This window comes from Ochlerotatus camptorhynchus, unplaced genomic scaffold (assembly GCF_037179485.1).
Source record: "Ochlerotatus camptorhynchus isolate MF236.1 unplaced genomic scaffold, CSIRO-AGI_Acam_v1.1 ptg000511l, whole genome shotgun sequence".
Taxonomy (NCBI): domain Eukaryota; kingdom Metazoa; phylum Arthropoda; class Insecta; order Diptera; family Culicidae; genus Ochlerotatus; species Ochlerotatus camptorhynchus.
In genome coordinates, this window is record NW_027040995.1 from 72,501 (window position 1) to 91,188 (window position 18,688).

An 18,688-nucleotide genomic window follows, 5' to 3' on the forward strand; every position below is an offset into this window, starting at 1 on the left:
TCAGTGGAGTTATGCAACTAATGCAGACGAAAACGAGTAGACGTTTCTTGCGCTGCCGACTCACACCGGATGTTGAACGAAAACTGCACTTCTTGATTAGTAACGTGAAATTTGGAAATCAAAAACGGTAAATATTTGTCAGTTTTCATTATGTTGATTGTTATACTATTGGTAAACGCAAAACTGTCCCATGTTATGTTGCCTATAACATGAGACAGTTTGCGGAGCGGCAGTATATGATTAAGATCTAATTTCCGTCATACTAAGCACAACCCTCACTTTACCTCCATTTTTCGAACGGGTTTGAATAAAAACTTGAATATTTCTATCAAATATGACTTTTAAATTTGTTTACATTGAAACGTCATTTATCAATTACTTTTCCAAAGGGACGTATCAGCTTTTGTAAACAATGCATTTGATCGTCGATATGGAGTAACTGGAAGCTCGCCCACGCATAGTACACCACTATCAGGTAGGGAAATTTTCCCCTGTCTGATGCTCGGTCTGATAGTAGTGTTAGCATGCATGGGCGAGCTACCAGCTCCGCCAAATCGCATTGTTTACAAAAGCAGATACGTCCCTTAGAAAAGTAATCGAGATTTAGATTTCTTTATTTCGTAAACTGACATAAACTACGTAGACAGTTTTTTGGTATTCTTGACCCCCCCCCCTCCCCCTGCGTAGACAATTGTCCATACAAATGTTTTTAAATTTGTATGGGCCGTGAATAATTGTCAACACCCCCCCTAAACTGTCTACGTAGTTTATACCAGCCCCCTAGTACAACCTAGAAACACTCAGAGGGAGAGAATGTTTTGAGCCAAATGTACTGCCAAAATCTGAGCCAATCGAACATTTCCATTAGATTCTTTCCGAGGATTTCTTATTCTTATTACATTAAATTTAAGAGTATTGCAATCGAACAGATATTCCCTTTATGTTTTATGTGCTTCTCAAATTCAACTAGTTTTTGGAATCAAAAACAATATTCAAACTATATTGATTAATTGGTTAATTAATGGCACCAAGAAATGTGCAAAATATTGCGATGCAATCAATTATTATTTTGCACGTAAATCGAATCAAAAATAAAAGTCATGTGAAATGCTGGCTTCTAGCAAGGATTGAGTTTTGAGTTTTGTCCAGAAAATGGACGCTGGGGACTACGGGATGGTTCACGAAAAGATCCGGGTCATCCGTAAAAGTGGTCAATTCATGAAACCGATCCTATAATTCCGCGGTTTTGTCGAAACCACTCATAGGCGTCTTATCAGATTGAATTCAGTGTTTTGACCGGAGTATGGACTCTGGGGACTATGCGATGGTCTTCCGGAATATCCGGAACATCCGTAAAAGTGGTTCAATTCATGAAACAGATTCTAGAGCTCCACAGTTTTTTTTTTCGAAACAACTCATAGACGTCTTATCACAATGAAATCAGAGTTGTGACCAGAAAATGGACGTTGAGGACTACAGGATGGTCCACTAAAAGATCCAGAACATCCGCAAAACTGGTACATAATTGAAATTGATCCTAGACCTCCATGGTTTTTTCGAAACCACTCATACACACTAAGATTTTTTTTTACAGTATACTGTAATGTTTTACCGAATATGGAACAGCTGAACATTCGGTAATCGATTCGGTAATTTTTTGAATTTACAATTACAATTCGGTAAATTCGTCTTACCTCTTGAGCTGTCAAAAGTTACTGACCTGGACTGTGAATAATACTGAATGATTGGTAAAGTTTACAATAGCGTTCAGTAATGTTTTAACCGAAATATCTGTAAATTATTTTCCATTGTGGTTATATAAATTGCAATTTAATCAGCAATAATTAACAAACTGTTTGTTCCATTAACATATATTTTATTGTATTTTCCCTGGTATTTTGAACAACACAGCAAAATTTGCGACGCCAAGAAAAGGATTCTTCAGGTCCAGGTCCAGCAGGGAATCCAAACCAGGTTATCGACGGCAACATGCAGTTGAAGGAAGCATCAGGTCACCTTAAGTCCAAGATGACTGGAAGCGATGCCCTAGGATCGAATTTAAAGTAAAACAACTCTCCCCTCCATATATTCAGTAGACTATAGCAAAACACTTACTTTTCCAAACAACACTCCACTTCGAAATAGCGACAAAGGATGTTTTTGACAGTATGACATTTACAAATCTGTTCCGTAATATTTACAAGAATCTGGTACTTTACTACCATTTGTTTTTGTAAAAGACTAGTACGCCACTTTTTTTTTACAGTATAAGATCAGTAATTTTTATTTACAGTTTTCGGTAATTTTCGGAAAGTACGTAAATTCAGTATTATTTATTACTGAAAGTTTGTAAAACGATACATTTTGCAAACCTTTCGGTACAAAATATATTTTACAGAACAAATTTAGCAAAAAAAAGTACCGAATAGAATTTAAGAAATTTGGTGTGTAGACGCCTGATCAATACTGATTAGGAGTTGTGACCAAAAAATTGATGCTGGGGATCACGGGATGGTTCACAAAAAGATCCGGAACATCCGAAAAGTGGTTAATTCATGAAACCGATCCTAGAACTCCGCGGTTTTTTCGAAACCACTCATAAACATCGTATCAGAATGAAATCGGAGTTGTGTTTGAAAAATGGACTCTGGAGACTACGGGATGGTCCTTCGAAAGATCCTGAACATCCGTAAAAGTGGTCAATGCTGGAAAATGATCCTAGAACTCTGCGTTTTTTTTCGAAACCACTCAGATGTCTTATCACAAGGAATTCATAGTTGTGACCAGAAAATGGACGCTGGGAACTATGAGATGGTCCACTAAAAGATGCGAAACATCCGCAAAAGTGGTCGATTTATCAAGCTACAATATAGTTTTATGTTTTTTTTATGTTTTAAAATGGTTTTTTAAATAAAATTTTGATGTGATAAATAAAACGTATGACAACTATAGCAACATAAAAAATAGTATCTCGTTAACTTGTAACTCCAAAGAAAAATCTACAAGAAGTCAAGAGAAAGAAGTCTAAGAAATCCAAGGAATAATCTACAAAAAATCAATTAAAATTGCCTAGAAGCTACTAAAATGCTTAAATGCCAAAAAATCATCAATGAAAATATATAGAAAAATCATGCCAATGAGAAAACCACACAGTGCTGAGATCAGTTCGATCAATTAACAATTTTAACGGACATTCTGGATATTCCAGAACACCATCCCATGGACCCATTTTCCAGTCACAACTCCGAATTTATTCTGATGAGACTTCTATGATCTTCCAAAGGAGCAATCCATGGTCTCAAGGGTCTATTTCTCGATCACAACTACGAATTCATATTTATAAGTCTATAAACGTTTTCGAATTAAAAAACACCGAGTTCTAGGATCAGTTTCATGAATTGAAAATTTTTACGGATGCTTCGGATGTTTCGGAGGGCCGTTCACTGGTCCCCAGGGTAAATTTTCTGGCAATGACTCCAAATGCATTGATTAAACGCCAATGCGTAGCCAATGCGGAGCTCTAGGCTCAGTTTCATGCACTGAACACTTTTAAGGAAGTTCCGGATCTTCCTGGTGGACCATCTCGTGGAACCAAGGGTTCATTTTCCGGTCAAAACTCCCATTTTGACATCTATGAGGGGTTTCGAAAGATCGAAAAAGCTCTAGGATCAGTTTCAGCGGATGATCCAGATCCTTTGAAATGCCATTTCGTGGTCCCTAGGGTAAATTTTCCGAACACAACTCTGAATTCATAATGATAAGACGTCAAAAAGCTGTTTTGAAAAAAAAATGGATTAGTTTTATGCATTGAACACTTTTACGGATGTTCCGAATCTTTCGGTAAACCAATCCGGGGTTCCCACGATTAATATTCCGGTCGAAACTCAGAATTCATTCTAATAGGACGTCTTTAAGAGGTTTCGAAAAAAAAAACGTGGAGCTCTAGGATCAGTTTAATGGATTTACCACTTTTAAGGATGTTCCGAATCTGCCGGAGGGCCTTAACGTGGTCCCCAGGGTCCATATTCCAGTCACAACTCCGAATTCATTCTGAATAGTCGTCTATGAGAGGTTTCGAAAAATCCGTTGATCTATAGTTTCATTAATTGACCACTTTACGGATGTTTCGGATCTTCCGGTGAACTATCCCGTGATCCCCAGGGTCCATATTCTGATCACAACTGACCAATTCCATGCCAAATCGGTCAGTCACCAAACTTGACTATCTTCAATCTGGATGATACTTGGCACATATTTTCAGTATGACAGACCAAGTATTTTCCGTAGGCGAGGAGACCCTTTTGACTCAAGGGTAATTTTTGAAAAGGGCCTATGTGTTTTTCAGCACACATACTTTAAAAAAAAATGTAGTTCGAAAACAGTTGGTTGCAGAAAAAAATTACTAAGAAGGAGTTGTAGGAAACTAATAAGGCTTTATAAAAAAAAATATACACGGAATTTTTTTTTTCGTTGTTTTACAAAAAAAAAAATTAAAAATAAACCTCAAAATTTAAATAACAAAACAAAGTATTTTTGATTTTTTTTTTATATTTTTTTAATAAAAACTTGAATAGAAAGCAGAAGTTTTGAAAACAACTCCAGGATGGACAAACTTTTAATAAAAAAAGTTTTTCTAAGAGCAACTTTTAAGGCATTTTTGAAACTTTCATTATTTACGGCAAAATGTTCAGTTTGATGTCAGTATAAGATTATAAAAATCATTTCAAACGATAGTGCTCATATCGACAAACTTCCTAAATGTAACCGTTTTCGAAATATTTCAAATTTACTTTCATCATAATCAATTTTTTGTAGAAAATATGCCCTTTTCGTAAGTTATACGTGATTGTCCTTTAAATATGATAAGTTTTGCAAGATATGCATGTACTTACCTTCAACTTACCCTTCCACCAATAGACTATTGGAAAATTGGTTTTAAACTTATAAGATAAATAAGATAAATAAATGAAATACCCATGCGTTTTTATTTGCATCTTACATTTATTACTTTCGATCGTCTTTAATAATAATAATAATTTGTTCATAAACCTTTTCGTTGGATATATTTTTATTTGATGAACTTTTGATTGGCATGTTTTTATATGTTATAAATGCTGCGTTCTTCGATATTTTATTTTCGGAAATCGGAACAATACAGGGATATTTTCTTGTACCTGGGATCGTTTTGGCCTTTTCAAAAATGCTTTTCCATTCTGCAGCCCCCTGTTCGTATTCCTTTTGTGACACAAAACAAAATGACATTTTTGTTAAATAATCATTACTCTTCTGGTTAGCCCATGCATATAACTCTGCTGCACTTGTGATTGGATGTTCGTCTTCTACAGCCACTCCTTGCCATTCGTTTTAATGTGCCACCAATCGCGTCACATGGTCCCTTGCCATGCGAAGTTGCAAAAAAGTGCCATTCAACATCAATATTGTACTTCGTTTTAAATTTACAAAGACTTGCAAATTTTTTGCAATTTTTATATTGGGATGCAGCTCCATCAGACATAAACATCGCTTTTTTACTTGTATTTTTGTTTGCAAAAAGGTCAGTAATTTTGAAATAAATACTTGCACCGCAAGTATCGTGTTTTAAAACTTCAGAGATTACGATCAAACTTAAATTTTTAATTATACCTGATTCTGAATAATAAATGCAAAAATGATGAATAGTAGCTTGTTGATTATTCCAGTAACTACTTTGGGCAGCATCTTGAAAAACAAATGAATAATTTTCGGAAAAATCACAAATTATGACAACTTCTCCATTTTTAAGAGTATTTTTTGTATTTCTCAAGAAACTAGACTGCTGAATTTTAATATACCTAATCCCATATAACAGTTTTTCCAACTTTTCGCAAAAATAAGGAACAAATCCATCTACTGGTTTTACAAGTTTCTCTAAACTACATCGATCAGTTGAAACCCATTGTTCAAAACATATTTCAGACATACCCTGTTCCTCGAATTTTTCTGAAAAACTTCTTTCAAAATCTGAGAGACCTGGACAACGTTCGCATTCGCGGAGATAACAATGTTTAGTTCTGGATGATGAGCTGCATAAAATTTCTTCAAAATAATGGTTGAAATCTTTTTCGAATGAATATTTTCTAAGACAATGAAGCATTAAATTAATATTTTCATGGATGGTACAAACACAAATATTGTGAGAACCTGAACTACCAAGTAATTTGCAATGCTTTGGGTTTAGTGCTGCAAATGAACTAAATCCAATGCTATTTTTACTAACTTCTTGAAATTTAATAAAAGCTTCTCACAATGTACAAACTAAAAGTCGCTTTTGAATATTAATCTTCTTACCTTCCTTCTTCACTGAAACGTAATCGTTTAGTCCTGGCGTGGCTCTGCTTATCTGGTCGCTTTCGAAGAACTGCAATACCTCGTTTTTAATTTCGGGATCCAAACCGTGTCCTAACCTTTCGTTGGGGGTGGTCAATACTCCTTTCCCGTTTGCCAAGCATCGAGCTTGCAATACAATCCTGGATCCGCGTCCTGGAAAATTGTTGCTCTCCACTATCCTGAGATGATGCTGTTGCTATTGACGTAGTTGATGGTATTTCTTCGAGGCCATGTCGAGATGTAGATGGCTGCGGCTCCGCGATGTCCATGACTGACGGTTGTACTTCTAGTTCCAGATTTTCAACACATGGTTCGATTCTATTTAAATTCAAGCGACACGTATCACAGATTGATAGAGATGTATCCAAATTAAATTTCCACTATAGGAACTTATATTTTTCAATCAAATTTTCGGATAATTTACGAAGTTTTGACGAACACCGTTTATTAGGAAACGGCTTGCAACACTCGAGCTTCTTGAATTCCATATTCCAATTATACTTGGTGACTCAAAAAGATTTTTTTAGTGATGTCTGTTTTCAAAAGTATGGTCATGCTTATATACAAACGTAGGTACCATTTGGATATTCAGGTATAAATATTGTGTTGGTATTGAAGTTACTCTGACAGAGAAGCTCTTTTTTCATGAAAAATACCATGGAAGACATTATAATGTACCGTAAAACGGGGTATCTTTGATAATGCGGGTAACATTGATAGTATAATATAAAGAATAAATTTACTAACTATGCTTTTTTACATAAGAAACAGTGTGTGTGTGTGTGTGTGTGTGTGTGTGTGTGTGTGTGTGTGTGTGTGTGTGTGTGTGTGTGTGTGTGTGTGTGTGTGTGTGTGTGTGTGTGTGTGTGTGTGTGTGTGTGTGTGTGTGTGTGTGTGAGTGTGTGTGTGTGTGTGTGTGTGTGTGTGTGCTTGTGTGCAAGCGTAAAATAAAGGGAACATTAAACCGTTCTACGAACGACGCGTTCATTCCTTAGGGCGAATGAAAAGCCCATTCATTCGGTTATAACTCTTTAGAGCTGCCGTAGCACAAACGAAGTGACAGACGGAGCGACTCGAAATTTGATTTGACGCACTTACATTTTAAATTGTCGAGTGTACCTCCTACTCATATGTACTAGTAGTTGATGCTACATAGTTCTCCAGATACACAAAAGTGTGCGAGACCACGGGCTACCTTTTTAAGTCGTTGTGATATCTTTTTTTTGTTTCTTCTTCTTCTTCATTTTTATATATGGATGTTGGATTTTAGTGTTCATGAGATTGCGCTTGGAGATCTCTATTGGGGAACCACCAGTCGGAAGCAGCACTTTCCTAAGATGTTTCGTCGAAGTTGTGTATCGCTCGAACAACACCTCCGCAGGTGAAAGCCGTTGTCAAATTTATTTCGATTTTAGACCCGGCCTCGAAGCTACCGTCTTCGAATCGATACCGGTCGGTCGTTAGACCCTAAAGTTCGCCCATTAGTTTCTGTCCCACGGCTCGTTATCTCCCAGGAGAACGGGAAGGACCACGACGACGGGGAGAAACCACATTCGAACCGACAACTGGCACCCATGTTCGCCATTGCCACTCTGATGTTGCTGCTGCCAGTTATGTTGCAAGTAAATCAAGCTGAACATTACATTAGGTTCTAAGTAACATTGATCGATTCTCTTCGTCGACTTTCTCTTTCGTTAATAACTTGATCACAGAACCGTTTCTTGGTGTGTTTGTCCTATTAGATGCTAGATAAAAGCTTCTTTTATCGATCTATGTGCTGAAAATACCTGGGAATGTCTTTACATGGCCGTGGGGATGCAAAGAGAAAGTCGACGATGAGAATCTGTCAATGCTACTTAGGACCTAATGCAATGTTCAGCTTGAAATCACTAATTCGACAGTGAGCATGCATAAGGGCGTAAACGCGATGATCGATTCTCTTCGTCGATTTTCTGTATTATTTTGTTTTATTTAAGCATTCCACTAACAACCCAATTTCATTACTTCATTATGATGGCTACCAAGCCTTTGGGATTTTCCTTATTAGAGAGTTGTATAGATTTTTTCTCCTTTACTTTACTTAAATCTGTTTTATTAGTTAGGTAGGTTCCGATTCAACACACTGTTGTTTAATTTTTATACCTGTGATCTTCACTTTTTTACCTAGGAGATGAGTACTTAAGGGGGTTAGATTTTGATAAGTTCTTTAGTGGGAATGACACTGATAAGACTGCACATTGTAGTCCAAATACGTATCTATCATGGATACCAAAATTAATTAAATGGAATTAAATCAAGATAACCCTTTTTATCTCCCCTATAACCCAGATTTTTATCCTGTTTCAAAATTGGAACAACTTTTGCCTTTTTCCATTTATCAGGAAAGTATGCCAAATGGAAACATCTGTTAAATAATTTTACTCTCTGGGATGAGGATATAGAAAATTCCATCATCACCTAGAGCTTTCATATTATGAAACTTTTTAGTTATAGATCTTACTTCGTCCAAATCAGTCCCCCAGGAATCATCAAAAATATTTTCCCGGGAGAAAATATTCAGATAATCCCGAGCAACCAGATTCTCAATAAGACCCAAACTGAAAGTATGGGAACTCTCGAATTGCTTAGCAAGTTTCTGAGCTTTTTCCAAATTTGTGATCAAAATTTTACCACCTTCTTTAAGCACTGGAATAGGCTTTTGAGTTTTTTTTTTTAATTTGTGTGGGTTTCCAAAAGGGTGGAACTCGGGTCTTATTTAGAAACATTATTTTCAAAAGTTTGTTTCTCATAATCGCTTTTTAATTTGTTTTTGCAAATCCCGTCAGATAGCAGGATCGCGTGTTCTTTGATATTGTCTCCTACGAATATTTTTAATACGGATCAAGAGCTGAAGATCGTCGTCTATTATAATTGAATCGAATTTAACTTCTCATTTTGGAACTGAGGCAGCTCTTGCTTCAACTATAGAAGTAGCTAGAGATTCAAGAGCATAATTAATTTCATCTTTGGTTAGCAAAGGAATGTTTGGATCGAAGTTATATTCCATAAATGTTCGATATTGCTCCCAATCAGCTCTAAGGTAATTGAAAGTAGAGCTGTTGGGATTGGAAATTATTTCTTGGGATATTTCAAAAGTTACTGGAAGGTGATCAGAACCGTAGTCAGCATGGGTAACTTTGTAGCCAAGTTGACATGAATCAGTTAAGACCAAATCAATAGTTGAGGGATTACTTGCTGAAGAAAAGCATGTTGGGCTGTTTGGATATTAAATAGTGTAATAACCTGCAGAACAATCATCAAACAGAATATTACTATTGGAATTGCTTTGAGCATTATTCCATGAGCGGTGTTTTGCATTAAAATCACCAATAATGAAGAATTTAGACCTATGACGAGTAAGTTTCTGAAGGTCAACCTTGAGAAAATTCTTTTGCTGGCCTACGCATTGGAATGGCAAATAGGCAGCTATAAACGAAAGTTGTTTCAACATAAACTCCCAAAGTTTGAATACTTTGGTTTCAAATGAAGAAAGAATTTTATGTTTGATTCGTCTATGAAAAATAATTGCAACGCCACCACAGACTCCATCCAGACGATCATTTCTATAAATGAAATAATTTGCGTCTCTCTTAATCTTATGGTCAAGTTTAATGAACGTTTCAGTTATAACCGTAATATGCACGTTATGAACTATCAAAAAGTTAAATAGCTCGTCTTCATTATCTTTAAGAGATCGAGCATTACAATTTAAAATATTTAATGATTTAAAATCCATTACTGAATTTCAAAGTCATGACAATATTGTTTGCAAATTTTACTCCAGCATCAAACTTGGAGTTAGATTTAAGCATATCAGTAATCATGTCAATTAATGATTTCTGTAAAAAATCCATTTTAGGAGCAGTAATGCTTCCTAAGACAAAGTTTTCAAAATTTCCGTTAGAAATACGTTGGTTAGTATTTCGATTTCTACCCGTTGCAATATCAGCATAGGTAGCTTCATTTACTTGCTGAACATTGTTAGCAGCGAGGGGAGTGGGTATAGATGAAGAATTTGAAGCAGGGGTGATATTTGTACCTACGGGTACGAATGTAGAATTTGTTCCTCGCTGACCATTGTTAACAGCAGAGTAATTTGTACCTGGTCGGAAACGTGGAGCGTTTCCTACCTGTCGCTTGGAAAGAGATTGTAAGATCGCTTTGCGAGTCTTACATTCCCAAAAATTGGATTTGTGGTTTTCACCACAATTTGAAAATTTAAATTTATTAGGATCTTCCTTCACAAGACAGTCGTCCTTCGCGTGAGAGGAATCACCTCAATTCATGCATTTAGCTGGCATGTAGCAATTTTTAGTTCCGTGACCCCATCCCTGCCACTTACGGCACTGGGTGAGGCTTTGGAAATTTCCTCCAGTCTTCCTGAAGTGTTCCCACTTCACTCGGACATAGAAAATGGAATTTTAATAAGGCTAGATTTTTCCAAGGCCTTAAGGTTGTTTAGTTCATTAGACTTGAAGTGAACTAAATAAAAATCATTAGAAATTCCGTTGCGCGAATCGCCAGGACGGGATTTCATTTTCATTTTGATTACTTGGAGTGGCACAACTCCAAGTAATTTTGCCAGTTCATCTTTGATCTGATCCAGGGATTCACCACTGGGCAGTCCTTTCATGACAACCTTGAACACACGTTCAGTTTTGGTGTCGTAAGTAAAACATTTGTGCTGCTTCTCAGTAAGATACTTGAGAAGACATTTAAATCCGTCGAAGGGTTCAGCCAATACACGGCATTCACCCCGACGTCCAATTTGTAGTGAAAACTTAACTTTCTCGAAGTTCAAAAGTTCCATGCGAAGAGCATGGAAATCGGAAGTGGTTATCACAATAGGCGGAATATTTTCCTTCTTGGCATTAAGCCGGGAAATATTACTACAATTTTACCTGGATGAAGGATCATTCTCATCATCCGTGAGCAAATCAAATGGATTACTCAAATTAATTTCATCAGAAGGGGGATTACGAGTTTGCCCCTTTCTTTTGCGTTTAGGCGCCATGGCGGCAGTAAATTGTTATCCAAATCGACTTCCAAGCAGATTACTATAAGAATCTGAAGGATCTAAGAGGAATATTCCAAATCGATATACAAGAAGTATTACCTCGGGTAGGGTCCAAACAAGGATCGAAGAGAAATAAGCGTTGAAGGTAGAATTTTTACAGGTTGAGCACTGAAAAGTGCTGTTTAAATTTGTTGTAGCTTTAGGTAGTAGTAACACTTCCTTCAGCAAAAAGCCAATAGATCCGCACGGCAAGAGAGCACGATGCGGACTGACACAAAAGTATGTTCTTTTCACTCATCTCGGCACTATAGTGCAGGAACCCAAAAGTAGGTAAAGCGGGTCAAAGTAGTTTTCAGTTACTTGTGTGCAATTTGTATGGAATTTTCCACTAGCTTTCTACCCAAAAGTAAGTTAGTTTACTCAAAAGTAGGTAACTATGATTATACTCAACGTTGGGTGGTTTTGCTTCTCCGGAGAAAAAGAGACAAACTAGTCAAAAGTAGGTAAAAGTGAAGTTGGGTTTTTTTTCTTAGGGTTGATACATGTATTATGTCACGCTCTAAGGGGGAGGGGGGTCTAAGATTTTGTGACAAGCAATGCATTAGTTTTAAGAAAAACGTTACGAAAGAGGGAGAAGGGTAATTTTTTGCTCGATTTAGCGTGACATAATTAATGCATGGGCCCTTACCGTGCTCTTCATCTGGCCCGTTCCAATTGGATGTTGGGGGAATGGGGGTTGAATGCGAGAGACTGCCAAACATACAAACTTTGCTCTTTCATTATCACGACGGTCTTATGCATAATAAAGTGTGACGTAACGTTGGATCATGCGTAAGAACACCGTGAGAACGAAAGAGTCGACTACATTCCTTCTACCGCACGTATAGTAACGCACACGTTCCCGCACTGACTGTTCCTTACTTTCTCACTCTAATCAGAATTTCCTTCGATGAGTGAGAAATCAACACGAGCGAGAACACGAGTTGCCAGATCATTGCACACAAAACCAACTTGAATTAATTCGAAACAAAAATACTAGCGAATCTTGCGGTGAGCGGCGGAAGGTGGACTAGAATTCTATTGCAGAGAACCACATTATTTTAATTCATTTCTTTGGAGAAAGTCGTCTATCACTTTGTTTGTGGCTTCAGTGTTGTTATTATCGGTTTATTTTTATTTTAGAATGGTAAAGGGAAAAATCGCGGGGTTAAAAATTACTGATATTTCTTCTTCCGCTGACACAAAACCTTCAAGTCTTTTCAGATTGTTTACAATAATAACAGATTCAAAATATTAATATATCCTTCAGCGGTGCCGGTGGTGTAGTGGTAAGCTTGATTACCTCTCACCACAGCAGGCCTGGGTTCAATACTATGGCTTACCATCTCTACTAACAAAATTCCACCTTTCCCCTGACATTTATGAGGAGTCGTAGAGTTCTCTGCATCTCGCTTAAGTAAGTGTTGGACTAACATTCCTCCCCTTCCCCACCAGATGCAAGGACGTGGCCCAGGACAGCTTTGGAGGGAGACACATTCTTTAACTAAGAGGTAGTAAATAAACACAAATTACTATCTAACAGGAACGGATGAAGGTGGGCGTCCTTCTTAACAACAGTTTACAGCTCGTACCACCTACGACATTGTGCAACCTGGGTTACGTGAAAATATAGGAAACTTTAGTTCATCCCTTTCTTCACGTAAAAACTACGTGATTCTATGGTAGATTTGCCCCGTAACGTGGGTAGATCATCTTTTCGTTGTACGTTACGGGATGTAAGATCTACCACCGATTCCTATTCCTGACTACTTCAAACTAGGGGAACAGGATTTTTCAGTAAACCAAGGAACACATGTTAGTCCTTGTTACTTTTTATGCCTTGTTGATAGTGACAAGACTCGGCTTTGTCCACCAAGGATGATCTTCAAACCAAGGTTGCGAATACTTATTTCAGCTGAAATAATGTTTTTCGGAATAATAAAACCAAAAGATGGTATGATGACATGTTATACTTGTAACTTACAAGAAGAGGTTACAAAGTATGCGTTTGAAACATAAAACCTGTAAATTTTGCTTTCTATGAGTCACAATCAGCGATTTGCTGATCGCTGAGTGAGTGAGTGAGTGAGTGAGTGTGTGAAAAATCGCTGATTGTGACTTTCATGAAGTGAAATAAACAGATTTAATATGTCAAACACATTCTTTGCTACCTCTTCTTGTATCTTACGAATTCAAAATATGATCATAGCATCTAATTACTTCATAATTAAAAAAAAAACATTGTTTTAGCTGAAATGAGTATTTGCAACCTTGCTTGAAACATGATTTAACATGGTAATCCTCACAGGAAACGCACCAAATCCGTTGCAATTGTCCTGCAAATAATTCAGTGCTAACATTTGAAAACGGCACAAAAGCCATTTGTAAACAAATGGTTTGTGGGCCCTTTACTCACTACTTGAAGTACACCCACGCGACACAACAGCAACATCGGGTAGGGGAAATTTTCCCCTTCCTGACGATGCTGTTGGTTTGCGTGGGCGTTCTTCGGGTAGCGAGTAAAGGGCCCACAAACCATTTGTTTACAAATGGCTTTTGCGCCGTTTTCAAATGTTAGCACTGAATTATTCAAATTTGTATATTTGCAAATCGGTTTTTAAATCTCAATTTAATTGATTTCAATGAAAACAACCTAACACAACAATTCAATTTCATTATTTTTTCATAATAGCAAATCACTACCATTTACTTGAAAAAAAAAAAAACAAAATAATGGTTATATTCATAGGTACAGTTAATTGAAATAATAATACAAAACTAATGAATGTACCGGATAAAATGAAGAATTTTTTTTTCAAATAATCAAATTTAGAAAATATTTAGTTCTTACGCTCGGAGAAACGGTTTTCGGGGAAAAATGTTATACGATGTTAAAATTTAAAACTAATAATATTCATCTTCTATATTAGGTATCAAGATTGGTTTCAAGAAAAATATTTCACAACACCTGAGTCTCAAAGCTTACGTTCGGATTTAATCAGATTCATTATTGGAGCCATTCATCCTACCAACGACATGCTCTGTTCAGACATAATTCCAAGATGGGCAGTAATTGGATGGCTTTTAACTTCGTGTACTAATGCGGTAGCACAAGCAAATGCCAAACTTTCGTTATTCTATGATTGGCTGTTCTTTGATCCATTGAAAGATAACATTATGAACATTGAACCTGGAATATTGGTAATGTATCATTCAATTAAGAACCACCCGTTAGTGAGCTGTACCTTGCTGGATTTTTTGTGCAGAATTATGAAACACTTTTACCCCAAGGGTGAGGATCGTGTTCGTGCAGGAATATACAACTCATTGCGAATCATCTTAGATAAACAGGTAATTGGATTGAAGATACACTAACTCCACAATTAGTTATCACACTTCTATTGGATTAACATGCTAGACTGACTGATCCATAATTGTTTTTAGCTGATCCTTAATTGTGGGGTCAGTTACATATAGCCTGAATGAAATGCTAAAAATTATTTTCGTAGGTGATTCCTAATCTGTTTCCACTATTGGAGTCTACCAAATTGGACCGTGAATTAAAGTCGATGCTGCGTGAAAACTTCCGAGAATTTTTCTCTTCGCCTATTGCAACTCCAGCTCTGTTTAATGCACCAACAACATTGAAAAGCCACTTAATAGAAGATGATCAACAACAAGAAAATGGTAAATAACTATTTCATTTTTATTTACTTTCATTTTTTAGGTAATTTGTGTCTTGCCAATGGCCAGTTCAACGTTAAAACAACTGCGTCATTTGCATCCATTTGTTATTATCTCCAGATTAACTTTATACAATTCCATTGCATTGCTATTTCATAGATCGTATCGAGGAAAGCTTTCACCATACAGCCGAAATTGTAAGTTACAATACATCAAGTGATATTGAACTGAGGTTTAGCGACGACGAAGAGGATAATAAAATGATTGGCATGAAGGACGAACACTCGGATGATGACGATTTGCCACTTTCAAAGGTAACTCTTATTAATCTCGAAAAATACGAGATGGTAATTCTAAAAATGTTCTGAAATCCGCTAAACTTAGTAGGGTAAGATAGGGATGATGCAATGATGGGCTACGGAGTACGGGACAACATTTGATTGAACAGATGTCTTTGGCACCAACAGATGGACTGTGACGAGCCGAGCAAATCAGTCGCATGTTTTTATTAGTCCTAGGCCTCGCGCGAGATAATTTGATTAAATTAGTTTTTCGCATACGTTTTGTTCTAGAATGATTAGAGTTGTTCGACTGCCCTCCCCATGGACATGGAGGTTGACGGTACTGAAGCAAAGGGTTATGTTTAATTTCTTTATATTTGCAACGATGATGATTTCCCATAGTGACACATATCACCTTCTTAATGCTTCAGTATACCTCAAACGATTAATTCTTGGTTGTTAATAGAACTTCTTTGATGCAATCGGCTGCTTCATGCAGACTGAGCAATTCTGATTATAGTATCAGATTTGTTCTGTATACAGAGGAACTGGGAGGGCTTATTAGAAACTTCTCACCAATAAAGTAATGACCTTCTAGTAAATTTTGCATATCATTTTATTAATATTTTATTTTATTTAAGCATATTATTTTTGTTACAGTCAATTAGCATTAGCATACAATACAAGAGATTTAATATTACTTGCTCGGTTTTGCGTAAAATAATCAATATGTATTTTGCTTGTAATTACCTTTGAATTTTTTTTTGTCTAACACATGTCCACAGGCCTAATAGAAAGATAGACAGACAAAGCGTATCATGAAGAATAGTTGCATGCAGGGTTGCTTCCATTCACTTTCTATAGATGAGTGATTTTCGGAGTTTTGAATTCGTTAGATGTTGTAATGGAGGTTTGTGTTGTTGGATGCGGGAGGAGATTGGAGGGCGGGTGTTTGACGCATAGAGCCTGTCAATTTCGCTTTCAGAGTGTCGCAGTCAGCGGTTTTATGATTCGTGAGCGCTCGCGATTCGTAGAATCGTTGATTGTGACTGCCAGTGGATTTGGCGTGTTTTGTGTGTCGGACGCTTGCTTTTTGGCCTTTTCTTGTGTCTAACATGTGCAGAGTATCATTATAGCGTCTAATGGTTTTGAGATTCCTGGTTGCGTGAAATATACTTGTGCGAATATCTTTTTGAGATTTTAGTAGTCACGTTTTGTTTGTAGTTTATATGTTATTTCTTTCATGTAATTATCGTAAATAATAGTTATTCAATAATAGAAAATTCATCCATATATTCAATAATAATTTTACGAATGACTATAATTTGGATACCTAACAATTGGACAGAATCACTAGCAAGAATAGGTTGTGTTCGCCTTCGAAAATATCGATTCGTTTTTTCAGGGTTGTAGTTTTGGTTTTCATCAGTGGCCCGGCTCTGATTGTGAACGATTTAGGTAGTATTTTTAGGTAACTATTTAGCTTTTAGCACAACTTTGCTACTACGAATCCACAAAAGACATTAAATTGGAGGCGGATTCTGGTACGGAATTACAGGCTGCTATTCTGAGCAACTTATCTTCATAAAATTAAAAATTACATTTAGGTATTAATTAGCAAATATGAATAGTAGTTAACTTTAACATAATTTTGATAAAACAATCATTTCATCCAGTTCACTTTAAAACAAACAAGTATGAAAGGAGATTGTTTAGAATAAAGATAAAAGTAATAAGCGCAATATTAAACGACATTAAATTTGAATCTGATACGGTAGGCCATATAACAGTTGTTCGGTTGATGCGATGAGCCACACCTTTTTTCACGTGTAAAATAATAGATACCAAAAATACGTTCGATCGCAATAACCGTGAACTAGATCATCCCGTGATCGATGTCCAATGGGGAGGATTCATACACTATTAATTCAAATGGTACAACCTTTGCATTCACTTGATTCTGAAATTGCAGAAAACGACCCGGAACATGTCCACCCTATATACCAAATGTACAAATTCTGCATAAGGCAGACGGGCCCCGAATCATTCTCCACATGCATGGATCCCGGTACCACACGATGACCACCGACAAACCGACATGATTGATCATCATTTAGTGCATATTTTGCATTACCCGATTCTAGCAGCTCAATAATTAGATATGATTAACTTTTTTTCTTTTCGGTATCTATTATTTTACGAATACACCACACTCGCGTGAACAAAGGCGTGACTCATCGCACCAACCGAAAAAAGATGAGCACGGTTGAGGTCATAACGGGTAACAAGGGGTAACACCAAGCACCATTGCATCAGCAACACGAGAATAAAACATTTTCAAAAACTTACTCAATCAAATTAAATTATCGCGCACGGGATATAAAACTAATAAAATGCGATCACCGGTCCACAATAACACAGTCAAAAATCTCTAATCACTTGAGAACAAAACGTATGCGAAAAACTAATAATCAAATTATCTCGCGCGAGGGTCAGGACTAATGAAAATTAGCGACCGATTTGCTCGGCCTATGTTCTATGTAAATATTTGAAAAATCATGGTAAATTATTTGATATTTTTATCAGGTTAAAATCACTTACAATGAAGTTTGCATGTTTTGTTATATCAGTAAAAAATATGGCGATCCAAAAAGCAGAACTGTAACTTGACCTCTGGACGATCGATTTTCAGGATGGGACTAACATACCATCAGGGTGCCTTCCATTCATTTTGACTAAAAAAATGTTTTAGAAAATTATGGAATAATAAGATATTATGGTGGTATTTTGTATGCGTAAGGAACAAGAAAAGATTTTAAAGTTTGTGTTTGACACATAAAACCTGCAAATTTAGCTTTGACAGAGCCACAATGAGCGATTTTCTGATCGCCTCTTCGCGAAGAGTGAAGAGCGAAGAATGGGTGAGATAAATAACAAAATCGCTTATTGCCATTCTCATGCAGCATCATTGGCTGGTATTATGTGTCAAACACAAACTCCACAATCTTTTCTTGTTGCTTACACAAACAAAATATTATAATAATATCTTATTATTCCATAATTTCATAAAACATTTTTATAGCCAAAATGAATGGAAGGAACCCTGCATACCATTACTTTACTTAATGGGACAAAGTGACAACTATGTTTTGTTATGATCAATTGAGCTGAAATTTTGATACAGAACTACAAATATGCTGAATTTGGTGTGTACGTAATATCAAATTATAGAAAGCGCTTGCCGGAAATTGACGGGCTGGTT

At 36.5% G+C, this 18,688-nt stretch overlaps 1 protein-coding gene across 2 annotated transcripts in view; it reads left to right on the forward strand.

Annotated features, from left to right (window-relative positions):
* The window catches only part of IntS3 (integrator complex subunit 3), a 190,112-nt gene that overhangs the window by 35,946 nt on the left and 135,478 nt on the right, over positions 1 to 18,688 (forward strand). For both annotated transcript variants that reach the window (XM_065235979.1, XM_065235978.1), the window contains exons 3-6: positions 1 to 127; positions 14,392 to 14,812; positions 14,971 to 15,148; positions 15,305 to 15,459. The exon at positions 1 to 127 is cut by the window's left edge and continues 209 nt beyond it. In XM_065235979.1, coding sequence (XP_065092051.1) covers positions 1 to 127; positions 14,392 to 14,812; positions 14,971 to 15,148; positions 15,305 to 15,459 — 881 coding nt within the window. The remainder of the gene's footprint in view (positions 128 to 14,391; positions 14,813 to 14,970; positions 15,149 to 15,304; positions 15,460 to 18,688) is intronic.